Raw genomic sequence first — 15,757 nt, 5'->3', positions numbered from 1 at the left:
CACATGCTATATTTACATCATAACACTTTTTGCCCACTGTAGTGGAGAAACCAAAATATCAAAGCCAACACTGTCAAATACAACCCCAATTCAAATAAAAGTTGGAACATGGTGTAAAATCTATCACCACAAACATTAGAGTGAGAGCAATAATTCTAGCACTAGCACTCATCTGTAACTCTAAACAGGTAACCTGTAAAAGACAATTTAAACCTACTCCTATGGAAGTTTTTAAGTACCGAAGTTTGGCCATACCACGAGCATGCGCAATTTTAAAGTGTGACATCTAAGGTATCAATTTACTCTGCGTAACATGGTCTGTCACATTATACAAAAAAAATATATGGGCTAACTTTACCATTTTTTATTCAATACAAATTCTATTGCCGACAGGTCTGGACTGCAGGCAGGACAGTAAGGATCCATGCACACTAGCTTTTTTTTTTAAGCTATTAGCAGTATTTTCTGTTCCTAGAAGCTAAAAAGTCCTGTGTCCATGCACTCGAGTTAAGGCTATTCGAGTTTGAGCTTCAGCGTCTAGGAGCAGGGAAAAAAAATTTTTTTTCTAGTTTCTTGGAGCTTTTCCAGCAGAAACGCTCCTGCTTGCTACTAATAACTGTTTTATAAACTCCCCCCCCCCCTCCCCTTTACTGCAAAACATGAATAAAACGCAAAATTATCCTAAACGCCCCTAAAACGCTACTACAAAAAAAAAAGCTATTACCAGCGTTTTTTATCCAGCAATTTTTACAGCTTTTTTTTTTTTAGCTTAAAGATTTAAAAAAAAAAAAAAACCACACACACGCGCTAGGTGCATGGACTTTATAGCTACTAAAATGTTACTAGAAGCTGGTACATTTTCATGCAGCATTTTCTAGCTTTTAACCACTTCCTTACTGGGCACTTAAACCCCCTTCCTGCCCAGAGGACTTTTTGCGATTCGGCACTGCGTCGCTTTAACTGACAATTGCGCGGTCGTGCGATGTGGCTCCCAAACAAAATTGACGTCCTTTTTTTCTCACAAATAGAGCTTTCTTTTGGTGGTATTTGATCACCTCTGCAGTTTTTATTTTTTGCGCTATAAACAAAAATAGAGCGACAATTTTGCGCAAAAGTTATAGCGCCTACAAAATAAGGGACAGAATTTTTTTTTTTTAATAGTAATGGCGGCGATCTGCGATTTTTATTGCGACTGCGACATTATGGCAGACACATCGCACACTTTTGACACATTTTTGGCACCATTCACATTTATACTGCAATCAGTGCTATAAATATGCACTAATTACTGTATAAATGTGACTGGCAGGGAAGGGGTTAACACTAGGGAGTGAGGAAGGGGTTAAATGTATTCCCTATATAGTGTTCTAACTGTGGGGGAAGGGGGGTGACTGGGGAAGGTGACCGATCTGTCTCTATGTACAAGAGACACAGATCGGTCTCCTCTCTCCCTGACAGCACCGCTGTCTGCGAGAGCCGGCAATGAGAAATGATCTCATATGTAAACATATGAGATCATCTCTCATTGGCCGCACAGAGCGCCTAGCAAACGGCCACTCCGATCTGTGATTGGCTGTGTCCAAGGGACACGGCCAGCACAGAAGTTCTCCGCTGCGCGCTCGGAAGCGCGCGCGGGGAACGCAGAAAGGGGCGGACGCCAAATGACGGCGCCCCAGAGAAGTAGAACCACCCTGCGGCCGTATATAGTCGTACGGCCGTCGGGAAGTGGTTGAAAACACTAGTGTGCATCTCCACTTTTGGCAGAACTTTCACCAAAACAACTTGATAAAAATTATATATTACGAATACCTATACGGAACAAAAACTTTTCATATTAGTGTGTATTAAAAAATTGCCTCCAGCATTGCTTGCTGAAGCCCAGCAGCAATTCAAAATAAAAAATTTAAAACGTGCACATCTTTTTGTAGGAAAAATAAAAATAGTGCATTTATAACTTTATTTTTACTAGGAACGGGTACTACAGGTACCCTTCCTCACTTCAGGGACACGCCGCTGTTCCTCAGAAGTTTAACCCCCTTCCTCCTCCTCTTACCTATTTTTGGTATAAAAAAAAAAATCGCAATAAGTGGTTATCGATTGGTTTGCTATTTATTATAGCAAAAAGTAAAATATTGCATTTTTTTCAAAATTGTCGCTCCATTTTTGTTTATAGCGCAAAAAAAAAAAAACGGCAGAGGTGATCAAATACCACCAAAAGAAAGCTCTATTTGTGGGGGGGGGAAAAAAGGACGCCAATTTTGTTTGGGAGCCACGTCGCACGACCGCGCAATTGTCAGTTAAAGCAAAGCAGTGCCGAATCGCAAAAAGGGGCCTGGTCCTTTACCTGCATATTGGTCCGGGACTTAAGTGGTTAAGGACGACAAGTCCATCTTATAAAAAGCAGCTGCAAGGTAAACTCGCAAAGCCCAAATTACATCCAGGCAATTTAGGGAGATCTTCTGGTAGACTGGAGACGGACAAAGAGCAAAAAAGGCAAAATCCCTGATCAGTTCAAGACTGCCATTCCTCAGACTTGAAATCTTCCATTATTCTGGTTTATAAAACTGCTTCAGCTCAGATATATTTGTAGGATGTCTGATGTGAAATGCTGTGGAGTGACCTTGAGGGCCACTCTATGGGGTCATGGTCTGGGCCACTCCAGAAAGGAGCATTTGTTTTGCTGAAGTCAGTTTGTGGAGGATTTAGTTTGATGCTTTGGGTTATTGTCTTGCTCCATCACACAGCTTCCACTAATCTTCAACTATTGGACAGCCACCCAAACATCATCATATATGTAAATGTATTTTCCCTTCAATGATGGACAAGTGGTCCAGGCTCTGAGGTAGTGAAGCAAGCCCAAATCATCATGTTCACTTCACCTTTGGGATGATGTTTTGATGTTGGAAAGCAGTTTCATTGCAGTTTGCCAAGGTTCTCTCTGACAAGTTTCAGAGGCTTCCTCCATGGTGTGCTGCCATGTAATACCCTGCCTGTTCAGACGTATGGTAGACTCGTGAACGGGGATGTTTGCCAGTTCCAGCAAGGTCTTCAAGCCTCTAGCCATTTCTTGTGAGTTCTCCTTTACCTCATTGTGGATTCTGTATCATTCCTTGGGGGCCATCTTGGCTGAACACCCACTTCTAGGAAGAGAAGCTGGATGCTTAAACACTTGGCGATTGCTTGATATCCTTTTCTAGCCTTATGAAGATTAGCCCCATCAAAGGGCAAGTTTCTGAGCCTGTAATCTTATTCTTGATCGTGTGTCTTCAAAAAGCCTTTTTGGTGAGGCATGGTTCACATCAGCTAATGCTTCTTCTGAACACCAATCTTAAAATGTTTGAGTGTCTTATCAAAAGTACCTCTAAAACAAATTCAATATTTCATTAACTGAACTACTGACTCCAATTAGCTTTCATTAAAGTAATTATTCTAGGGATTCACTTACTCTTCCCACTCATGGATGTGAACGTGTCCCATAGGAAACAATGTAAATGAACTGTAGTGCGTTTCTACAAAAAGCACCAAAAAGGTGTGACCCCAGGCCTGAGATGTTTAGTAACATACTGGGTTAAAAAAACAAAAATAAGTACAAAAAGAGCAAATAATTGCTACTGTAAGGGGTTCATTTTTTTTACTGTGGGTCAGTGAAAGTAATATTTACAGTAGCGATTTGCTTTTTTGTACTATAAAGGGCCAATTTTTGTTTTTTTAAAACCCCAATATGTTACTGGCCGATTAATCGATTATAAAAATTGTAATCGATTAATTTCATAATCGATAATTTGTCGATTAAACGATTAGTTGTTTCGGCCCTAGTGCCTACTTCTTGTTTGTACCAGGGCTCGACAAAATCCGGGCGCCCGTTCGCAACTGTGACAAGAAATTTTGACCTGGCGCCTGTGCCCGCCAGTAATTGTGTCTCCATGCGCCCCCACCTCCCCCGCCGTGCGATCGCCGCAGGCCCGCGATGGCTGGTAATTGAGGCCGCGCCTTTGCAGCCTAGTGAAGGCCCAAGCTTCCTTCTGTGACCTAGCGCCATCTGGTGGTGTCCGTTGGCATTACAAGTAAAACAGCATTTCTAATGTGTTTTTCACTGCCATCTCCTTCCCTCTAATTCAGGGGTGTCAAACTGGCGGCCCTCCAGCTGTTCCGAAACTACAAGTCCCATCATGCCTCTGCCTGTGAGAGTCATGCTTGTAACTGTTAGCCTTGCAATGCCTCATGGGACTTGTAGTTTTGCAAGAGCTGGAGGGCCGCCAGTTTGACACCCCTGCTCTAATTAGAACCCCCAAACATTAAAAATATTTTTTTATTCTAACACCCTAGAGAATAAAATGGCGATCGTTACAATACTTTATCACACCGTATTTGTGCAGCGGTCTTACAAGCGCACTTTTTTTTGGTAAAAACTTCAATTAAAAAATAAGACAACAGTAAAGTTATCCCAAATTTTATATTGTGAAAGATAATGTTACGCCAAGTAAATTGATACCCAACATGTCACGCTTCAAAATTGCGTCTGCTCGTGGAATGCCGACAAACTTTTACCCTTTAAAATCTCCATAGGCGACGTTTAAAAAATTCTACAGGTTGCATCTTTTGAGGTACAGAGGAGGTTTAGGGCTAGAATTATTGCTCTCGCTCTCACGATCGCAGCGATACCTCACATGTGTGGTTTTAATACCGTTTACATATGCGGGCGCTGCTCACGTATGTGTTCGCTTCTGCGCGCAAGCTTGGCGGGACGGGGCACGTTTTCTGGCTCCTAACTTTTTTAGCTGGCTCTTAGATTCCAAGCAAATTTGTCAAACCCTGGTTTGTACATTAAGTAAGGACAGGAAACAGTGTTTTTTTAATAAAAAAACACAAGATTGAATATAAAACCCTTTCTACTTAAAGAGGAGTTCCAGGCATTTTTAATGTTTATTAAAAGTCAGCAGCTACAAAAAAGTGTAGTTGCTGGCTTTTAATAAACATGCACCCACCTGCTCCACGGTCCAGCGACGTGCCGGCCGGGGCTCCGCTCGTCTCCCCCCCCTCTCCGGCCGGTGTCCTCATTGTTACTGTGGGCACCCGGCCGTGACAGCTTTCAGCTTCATGGCCGGGCACTCACTGCCCATGTGCGAGCGGGGCTATCTGATTGGACAGGCGATCGCCTGGGACCTGTCACGTGTCCCAGGTGATCGCCTACAGGGAGGGGCCACCAAAAGGCGATACCACATATCGCCTTAGCAGCCCCTGGGCGGAAGGAGGAAGTGGGACAGGATGTCCCACTCCTCCTGAAGCCCCCAATGACCTACCTGACGCATAGAAAGATTACGACAGGGGTGGGGGCATTGGAGGACAGAAAATGTCTGCTGAACTAAAAGACAGGAGCACACCACACTGACGTAATGTCCCTTTTTTGTGTAGGTAAACTTAGGCCTTATGAAGAAGAAAAACAGAAGACACCAGCCTACTAAACGCCAATAGATATACAATACTTGTGATGTCTAGCTGCAAAAAAAAAAAAAATGAACCACTTGCCCAGGCCACGTTTCAGCTTTCAACCCTGTCGCACTTTGAATGACAATTGTGCGGTCATGCTACATTGTACTCGTATGAAACTTTTATAATTTTTTTCCACACAAATAGAGCTTTCTTTTGGTGGCATTTAATCACCGTTTTATTTTTTATTAAACAAACCAAAAATAGACAAAAAATTAATAACAAGTTTTGGTAGTCAGTTATAGATAGTTATAAGATTTTGCAAGGTGATTTGGACCGCCCTGTACTGCGCAGATGCGACGCAGACACGGCGCTTGCGCAGTACAAAACTCAACCGAGCCTACCAGCCGCCGAAAAGAGCCGAACATGTACAGCCGACACTCAACTCTACACAGCGCATGCGCCAAGTTGCCGCACGCTCCCTATGCCAAGTTGCCACACGCTCCCGACTCTGCTAGGGGCAGGACTGATTTAAACAATAAAGTACACGTCTTAGCGTGGCATGTTGATGGGCGGCTTTTGCAATGGCGATGTTGATGGGTGCATTTCCACATTTAACTCACAAAAGAGACGCCATTTTAAACCTGCCCATCAACATTGTAAAATCCGCCCATCTGAGTTAAAATGTACAAAACCCGCCCATCAACACGCCCTGCTATAAGACATGTACTTTTTTTATTAAAATCAGCCCCTCCCCCTGCAGAGTAGCGATAGAGTCGGGAGCGTGCGGACATATGCCATAATTATTGTGCATGCGCCGTGTAGTGTTCGGCTATTTTCGGAGACTAGCCGCCGCGCCTGCGCACTACAAGGGGGTCCTTATCCGGCAGAACACCAGGATCATCCCTTTACTCAGATCTGCGACCAGCCAAGCCCCAAGGACCCAGTGATCACAGAGCGCACTGCCCGCAGGGGGCGCATTGGCAGCCCGAGTGCGGCAGGACACACATGTAGGCCCTCCTGGCAATTTAAGCCCACGCTGTAGCCGTATTTCATCTATAGCATGGGCATCAAGTGGTAAACAAAAATAAAGGAAAATTTATAGACCGTCACTGCAGACCTCGCTTTCTGAAAACGCTGTTTGGTCAACTGCTTGTTCCCTCAGACAGGTTATGGAAACCCGGCTGCATTTCCCATGCTATACAGCAACTTCCATCAGAAATGTTTTATATACTTCTGTCTTTCAACATGAAAGCTTTTAAAAGACAAAGTTGCTCAGGCTTACCAAGAACTGCTGTTTATCACAGGTAAGTAACAAGTATTAGGAGTGTGTGTGAAAAAGAAAAACTCAAACTTTTCTAAGTTCAAGTGAATAAGCACTTCATTCCTTACATCAGAGTTTGCAAACCTATCCCTGCCTTTAGGCAAAACCCATTGCACCAGCGACAGGTTGGCTAGTTTGACAACTGGCCAGGTACAAGATTGCCACTGCTTATTTCTGTTCCTTCGCTGGCAATGCTTTAGGTGCAGGTGAGTTGACATGGCCTCTAGCTAAACTGCATTACTAAAACAGTAATGTCAACTCCTGTGAATTTACACAGGCAAAAATTACTCAGTTGGTAGTTAAAGCAGAAGAAGTTTTACTTGTTACATTTCCCCCCTTCCACTGCCACATTTGGCACTTTGAGGGGGGAGCAGGTACCCACTCCCACGTCGGGTCCTTCCTACACGTCACAGGTCCCAGAAGACTGTGGGACCATACACAAAGTGCAGCTTGCGCAATAGGAAAGCTTCATTGCCAGTTCCCCTTACTTAAAGATGCCAGGACCCGAAGCACACTGAGGAACGAGCATGGGTGAGGACATTGCTGGATCTCTGGACAGGCAAGTGTCCCTATATTAAGGCCTTATGCACACTGGACGTTAAAATAACCCAATACAAACGCCAGTAGCTTTGCAGAGAGTTTTTCAACGTTTATGCAAAAGTGTTTTTTGTTTTTGTTTTTAAGAAAAAAAAAATTACTTTTTCCCCTTTTCTTTTTTAATGGATCAAAAAAAAAAAAACGTTAAAAACGCTGATGAGTGAAGTTTTTGAGCATTTATCAATGTTTATCAGCGTTAGAGCGTTTTTACGAAAAATGTCTCTCAGAACCCACTAGATTTTATTTATTTTTTTTACTGCTCAAAAGCGCCACTGCCCAAAGCTGCTGATAACAGCCTATGTGTGCATGGACATATAGGATAAAATGATGGAGAGTTTAATGACTGTAGAAAAAAACAACGTCTACTGCCAAAAACAACTGCTGTAAAAACATCCAAAAACATCCAGTGTGCATGAGGCCTAGAAGTCAGAAACTAGAGTACTTCTATCTTCTGACTTTTAATTTCTTTGGGGGGAGACTGGAGCTCCTATTTAAGTAGTTTTAATGAATACAGAATTACAGCAAAGCAGTATCAAACCCAAAGCAAACATATTGCAGCTGAATAATTCTTAGATGATGTATCAGTATTCTATTGGGGCCATCGTTCTTTTATTTTCACCTGGTGATATGGCCAGTAAGTATTTTTTAAAAGAACAAGCTCTCCTGTAAATGTATCAGATTACAGGGATGAGACAAACCATTTAACACCGAAAATGGTATTGCTCAGCTTTAATGTAAAACCTTTATCCCAAAGGGAATCAAACAGTTTGTTCAAACTGCTTTTAAAGTGTGAGCTGCCTTTCGGCTGTAAGGCGATATTGTATTTACAGTGGCAGGAAAAAGTATGTGAACCCCTGGGGACTGGTATGAACTTTATGGGGATCCACACATTCCAAATGCTTATCTGAGCATGCAGCCTGGCAGAAACAAAAAGAGGGGGTGGGGGAAGATGAGCACCCCCTCCCCCGAAACATACCAGGCCACATACTCTCAACCAAGCCCCCTGTCCCCATGTGGATGACATGGACCTCTTCCCCACAACCCTTTGCCCAGTGGTTGTGGTGGAGGTTGGGCTTATTGGAATCTAGAGGTCATTTTAAAAAGGGGGGGCCCTAGATATCCCTCCAAATAGTGGCAAGAAAAAGTATGCGAGCCCTCTGCCCCACCCCATGTGTACCCCTACATATTCACCCAAAAAAATTGAAGTAAATAAAAAACCTTGTACAGACAGGGGGCACATCTAACCAAGCAACCTGTGCTTGGTTAGATTCTATGAGGGGCAGGGGAAGATGAAGACCCCTGATGTCTCCATAGAGTACCTGTCACCTACACAATGCCATCACATGGGCTTTAATAACCCTTTGCGGTTATGCCACGTGTGACATATTGCTGCGATTATTAGAGTGAGCGCAATTATTCAAGCTCAAGAGCTCCTGGTTAACTCTAAACTGATGAGCGGTAAAGGCTTTTAAAATGTCACATATGGAAAGAAGACTTGACATGTTTGGTAAGTATTTACACTACACAACCTTTTATATTTTTACCAAAAATAATATTGTGTTTGCGCTAAAATGTATTTTATTATATTTTCCTAAAAATTTGCGTTTAATAAGTAGTTGCACAAATATCATGTGATAGTTAATTTTTACTGACAAAGATTAAGATTTTTACACCGAAAAATGATTTGCTCTAGAGTCCACCTGTATCAAGGGGTCAAACAGTACAAGTGCACTTTTTCCAAGAACTAAAGCTGGGTGTCCAACCTTTTGACATTTCTGGGCCTGGAAGTGGAGGAATGGTTTTGGGCCACACACACACAAAATACACTAACAATAAGGATAGCTGATGAGCAGTAAAAAAAGTCAGGCAGATCACCAATATAGATAATGTACCCGAGTAATAAAACGTCATTTAAAAAAAAAAAAATGTATTATAAAAGTAAAAGAGTAGCAATTCTCAATGAATTCGCTGAAGGTGCACATCAGATAATTTGGTTCTAATTTTCTCCTACATTTGCTTCATCCTTGAAAATATAGGTGCTGCCGAAAACGGATGACATGAATAAGGCGCGATTATGAAGAGTGCGAGATTTTTCTTTGGGAAGATAAAACTTATAAAAGTCCTGTAAAGAGACAATGGGGTTGATTTACTAAATGCAAATCCACTGTGCACTTGGAAGTGCAGTCTCAGAAGATCTGAAATGAGGGGAAGTTCTGCTGATTTTATCATCCAATCATGTGCAAGCTAAACAATGTTTATTTTCATTACATGTCCCCCCTCAGATCTACAGCGAGTGCACTTGCCGTGCAAAGTAGATTTGACTTTCGTAAATAAACCCCCAATGGGTCATTCAGTCTCATCCACTGACACTGTTAAATGTGCTTAAACCTATTAAAAGTCATTATAGGGCAGGGATATGCAATTAGCGGACCTCCAGCTGTTGCTGAACTACAAGTCCCATGAGGCATAGCAAGACTCTGACAGCCACAAGCATGACACCCAGAGGCAGAGGCATGATGGAACTTGTAGTTTTGCAACAGCTGGAGGTCCGCTAATTGCATATCCCAGTTATAGGGTTACAAATCAAAAAAATAAAAAAGTTTCACCTTAAAGGGGTGGTTCCCCCTAAAACCAATTTCTAACAATACATTCGTAAGACTGCTTACACTGCGGGTAGGCTGGCTTTTGTTTTGTTTTTTTAGTACATACATCGATATCGCCGTTTCGTCCCTTGGCGGTGGGCGTTCCTAGTTGATTGACGTTCCTCCGACGGGCGCATACTGCGCGTCACGACTTTCCGACAGAAGCCGAACGTCATTGCGCAGGCGCCGTATAGAGTCGGCTCTATACGGCGCCTGCGCAGCGACGTTCGGCTTCTTTCGGAAAGTCGTGACGTCACGTATGTGCCCGTCGGAGGAACGTCAATCAACTAGGAACGCCCACCGCCAAGGGACGAAACGGCGATATCGATGTATGTACTAAAAAAACAAAACAAAAGCCAGCCTACCCGCAGTGTAAGCAGTCTTACGAATGTATTGTTAGAAATTGGTTTTAGGGGGAACCACCCCTTTAAGGGGCCCCTTACACCAGAAAATGTGTTTCAGCATGTGCAGTGCATTTTTCCTAAGCGTTTTAGGGGCTTGTCTGCTTGCATTTCCTTTGAGGTCACTGGCACGCATTCTCATGCATTTACATGCGTTTGCATTGCAAACAACTTGTCTTTCACTGTGCTGCAATTGTGTGAACTTAGGTCATTAGATAATATTGATTTTGGGCTGTATATGCAGTGGAAAGGAGTTCAAAAACACATCCCACTGCACTGTCCGGATAAAACGTGCATGTGGTCTTGCATCACTATAAGGATAGGTTCACACCACTGCACGTCCTGCATGCCACACGAGACTAGCAGTCCATTCGATTGAAAAGGTCCTGGAACCTTTTTTCTCACAACTCACCCGCACAGAACCATATGGTATTGTGGCTTCATAAGGTTTGGCACACCTGAAAGCATAAATTTGATGTGCCAGAGTGCCATTAAAGTGATACTAAAGTCTCGGGGGTTTTTGTTAAAAATAACAAACGTTTTATGCGTACCTGCTCTGTGCTGTTTGTTTACAGAGCAGCCCAGATCCCCCCTCGTGTTCCTCTTCAGCACTCCAGTTTAGCCCCTGGCTGCTTGCTATGGGGGCACCCAAGCTGAGCCACAGCTCCCTGTGTCAATTTAGACATGGATCTGCAGCCTGGCCTGGCCCCTCTTTCTCCTCATTGGCTCACCGACGTTGACAGCAGCAGGAGCCAATGGTGCGTCAGTGCTGTCTCAGCCAATGAGCATCACTGGATCGGGATGGGGCTCAGGTAAGTATTAGGGGGGCTGCTGCACACAGGTGTTTTATTTTAACCACTTCAGCCCTGGAAGAATTTACCCCCTTCCTGACCAGGCAATTATTTCTGATACAGCACTGCGTTGCTTTAACTGACAATTGCGTGGTCATGTGACGTACCCAAACAAAATGTATGTCTTTTTTTCCCACAAATATAGCTTTCTTTTGGTGGTATTTGATCACCTCTGCTGCTTTTGTTTTTTGCGCTATATAAATAAAAAAACACTTAATATTTTTTGCTATAATATCCCCCAAAAAAAAAAAAAAAAAAATTGTTATCAGTTTAGCCCAATATGTATTCTGCTACATATTTTCGGTAAAAAAAAAATTGCAATAAGTGTATTTTGATTGGTTTGCGCAAAAGTCATAGCGTCTACAAAATAGGGGATGGATTTATGGTATTTTTATTTATTTTTTCTCACTAGTAATGGCGGCGATCAGTGATTTTTATCGTGACTGTGACATTGCACCGGACACTTGACACTTTTTGGGACCATTGATACTTATACAGCGATCAGTGTTAAAAAATAGCCACTGATTACTGTATAACTGTCACTGGCAGGAAAGGGATTACCACTGGGGGCGATCAAGGGGTGTGTAAGTATGTTCCCTAAGTGTTTTTCTAACTGAGGCGATGGGACTGACTGGGGGAGGAGACATATCGTTGTTCCTACTTAGTCTCCTCCTGTTTCTCCTCCCCTGTCAGAACAGGGATTTGTGTTTACACACACAAATCCTCATCCTGGCTCTCTTGTCCGTGATCGCGGGTAAACAGCGGCGATCATGTACACGCCGAATTGCGAAGGAAAACCACCCTGCTGTCGTATAAATACAGGTAAACTGTTAATGCATAGAATGCATTAAGATAAAAAAAAACTCCTGATTTTACAACCACTTAGTTCCATCCAAAAGTGGAACTTCCGCTTTAACCACTTAAGACCCGGACCAATTTGCAGGTAAAGGACCAGGCACCTTTTTACCAGAGCCGGCCGTCAATCATCCTCCGTCTGGATAGGAACGCCCATTCCCCGTGGGGAGTCGGAATCTTCTATAGAGGATTGCACTGTGAGTACCGGGCGAAACAAATCAAGACAGGCATACTGTAGCTCGCGCTACTATGCCTAATTTTATGCTAAAATGTTGCTATGGAGGGTGAACCACCGCTTTAAGTGGTTAAGCACTCCTCGCCCCCTTACATGCCACATTTGGTTTTCTTGTCCCACTTCAGGCTGCCTAGGGGACTACTCCTCTCCCCAATCCATCAATTGACTTGGGTACAGCATATCAGCTTTTTACATGCAATTAATGCCAGTGTCTATGCCCCCTCCTGCCCTGCGGTAGCAGGAAAGAAAAATTGCATATCAATAGTATGAACCTTTGCTGATACTTTAATCCTTCTCAAAGCAATAAACGTAAACAAAAACAATGGAGCACAAACGAGACACATGCAACATCCCTGCAGGCCCCATGGGCACTTGAGAGTCTATAGCCCCTGTGTGCCCAATCCCAGCATTTTTGTGCCCCTAAACAAGAGTACCTATCTATACAGTGTCCAGACTCGGCATATGCCAGCTTTTCATAGACTTTACCTTCTGGGCGCACTTGTGCACATGGCCCCTGTAAAGTGGTTGTAAACCCTCACATATACCAAGTGAAGTGACCAGCCTCAGGTGATACACAAGAGATGAAACAAATCATTCTGCATAAGATGTACCTGTTTATCTGCAGTATTCTTTGCATTTATTCAAAATGCTGAATTTTAAAGCTTGTCTGAGATATCACGGAAAAAAAGGGAGGGTCAAAAACTGAAGTTACACTCTGCAGAGCTCTGTGAGCTAATTGGAGGGAAATGACACACCCCCCTTCACACAGCAAACAGGAACAGAGCTGAGGCGGTCAGCTGGAGGTCCCTCCGCTGTCATCTTTTTTCTTTTGGTGTCAGGAAAAAGCAATCGCTCGTCCCTTGGCTGCACCCGCCGCCATCCTTGGTTAGGGAATCGGGAAGTGAAGCGTTGCGGCTTCACTGCCCAGTTCCCTACCGAGCTTGCGTAAGTAGCGCGCTGTGCCGTCACTGGTCCCCGCTTTCTCCTAGGAACAGTGCGTTTCCCAGAAGACAGCGGGAGCTGCAGGTAGAGGCGTGACTGCCACAGTACGGTATACACGGAAGTGGGTGCAAATACCTGTCTTGGACAGGTATCTGCATCCCACGAAAGGTGCCAAATGTGACACCGGAGGGTTCTGAAAAGCGGAAGCTCCATTTTTGGGTGGAGCTCCGCTTTAAGGTGAAAAGCCTCCTGTGATGCAGCAGCCACCCAGAGCCCCCCTTTTACTTACCTGCACCTGTTCTTTCCAGCAACGGGGACAAGCACACCAGCTCCAGCCAGTGTCTCGGATACTGATTGGATAGATTAATAGCAGCGCAGCCATTGACTCCAGCTGCTGTCAATCAAATCACATGACGCCGGAGGAGTGGTCAGAGCCGAGTCCTGCTGTCTGTGTCAATGGACCCAGCAGCAGAACACGGGGGCACACGCCCGTACGAGTGCCCTGAGCAGGAGGATCAGTGCCACTCTGTGCAAAACCAACTGCACAGGAGGCGGTAAATAACATGTTTATTTTCTTAAATTAACCTTTAAATATTCTTTAAGCTGCAAAAGGCAGCGGATAGGGGCGTTTAAAGCGAAGCATTGTGACCCTGGCAAAGTTTACACGACATAGTTACATAGTAGGTGAGGTTGAAAAAAAGACAAAAGTCTAACCTATGTGTGTGATATGTCAGTATTACCTTGTATATTGAAATCAGCGGGCATGTAGCAATCAGCAAGCTCCTTGAATGCTACACACAAGGCCCAGACTTGAACAATCTGCCCGGGCAGCCAATTTTTCCAAGGGCCAGGGGGATGGGGGCAGGATATTTGGTTGGTCCGCCATACTGTGATGTAAAAGGGGCAGGGGTTGCCACTCCATTCATTGCAAGATGACACCATAGATGTGCAACTTCCAGGGGTCACCCTTCCTTTCTTGAGCCTTTGCTGGAGCCAGGACAGCTTCCATCTAGGGTTGCCATCTCATCCCTTTAAACCCAAACACACGTGAATTATACAGGTTCTGAGACTAATTGAATGCAGATAATTCACCGAGTTTAATTACCACCTTTATCAGCCACAGAACCTGTGTAATATGTGTTCGGGTTTAAAGGGATGGGTTGGCAACCCTAGCTCCATACCCTGTCAGGACTCTAGCGGTACATACCCCCCTTCCTATCAAGCCCACACACCTTTCCCAGGTCACCGTTGTGCCCTATGGGCAATCCGGGCCTGCTACACGATCCAGCAAACGGCGAAGCATCCCAGTCCACGCAGTCGCAGCGCGCTTGTCAGCAAAAATAGGGTTAAAATAGGTGGTGAGGAAGCGTCACATGGCCTGCCAGTAGCTGAAGTGTGATCTGATCGCGGTCGGGCTTGGAGAATTGGAAGCACGTCTAATTGATAAAAGACACAGACTATCACTTGAAGATCATGGAAGCAGATAGCAAACACTTGGAATATTTATGTTATCCATCTAAACATGAAGCATATTGAAGTCATCAGCTTTGTTGACACAAGAGCTCAGACATAAACACTATAGGCTTGTTATGCCTGAACGCCCCCCGGCAGCATACTCTCCTATGGCAAAGTTCACAGCAACAAATGTCAGCTCCCATCCAAAGGAAGCAGATGCCAGGCCGCTAATGACAAGGCGGTGCTCTGTCACTCACCTGGCAGGCCTGTGGGGGGCAGAGGAGACATCTGGCTGTCAGTGGAGCATCTTCTGGCAGAGACAAGAAGAGCTGAGGGCACAGTGCTAAGATTAGGGGGGATGATAGGACACCCTATGTCAGGCCTACAGCAGCTCACTGTCACCCCCTAAAGGTGGCCTCCTCCACCCACAGCCCTGTCTCCACCTCTGCCCGGTGCTGTCTTCTACCGAGCGTCTGTCTATTTCTCCCACAGCGCTGCAGTCATATCCACACTTTACTGTGCTGCCCGCTATCCGCCCTACTGCTTACCCGTGCTGCCCTGGTGATGCTCAGGTCCTTCATCACCTCCTCGAACGCCGCCGTCTCCTCCGCCTGTTTCTGGTTGTGCAATGCGATTTTCTCACTGAATTTCCGCGGATTGTTTGAGGTCGCCATCTTCCCTCCGCCTCCTCCTCAGGATGCGCGCGCTCCCAGCCTGGACGTGACGTCGCACCGAGAGCGAAGGGGGGGAGAGAACTGGGAAAGGCACGTCACACGGCGGGCGCGCTCCCGACAGGCAGCCTCTGTCCCCGCAGTGGAGGATTCTAGGAGCGGAGGAACGCGCGTAGTTCTGATCTGCCTGATAACACTGGGAGAGCAGCTGACCAATGGGAGATCGGCTGACACAGTGGGCCTGTTCCAAGGCAAATGGGACAGAAGTGATAGAGGAACCTAAAGTGCTAGTAAAACTTACTTTGTTTACTTTGTACCTACAGGTAAGCCTAAAAAAAACACTTACCTGTAGGTCAG

The 15,757-nt window shown here is 44.7% G+C and overlaps 1 protein-coding gene across 2 annotated transcripts in view; it reads right to left on the bottom strand.

The window, feature by feature from the left end:
* CRTC1 (CREB regulated transcription coactivator 1) overlaps nt 1-15,542 on the bottom strand; it is a 194,316-nt gene extending 178,774 nt beyond the window's left edge. The window contains exon 1 of one of the 2 annotated variants that reach the window (XM_040322959.1): nt 15,278-15,542. In XM_040322959.1, the coding sequence (XP_040178893.1) occupies nt 15,278-15,403 (126 nt within the window). In that variant the 5' untranslated portion in view covers nt 15,404-15,542. The remainder of the gene's footprint in view (nt 1-15,277) is intronic. The other variant, XM_040322969.1, reaches the window with a different exon arrangement.
* Between the last annotated feature and the right edge of the window lie 215 nt (nt 15,543-15,757).

The sequence above is a fragment of the Rana temporaria genome, chromosome 1 (assembly GCF_905171775.1).
Source record: "Rana temporaria chromosome 1, aRanTem1.1, whole genome shotgun sequence".
Lineage (NCBI taxonomy): Eukaryota > Metazoa > Chordata > Amphibia > Anura > Ranidae > Rana > Rana temporaria.
Note: the sequence above shows the minus strand (reverse complement) of the source record. Positions and strands in the feature narration are given on the sequence as shown.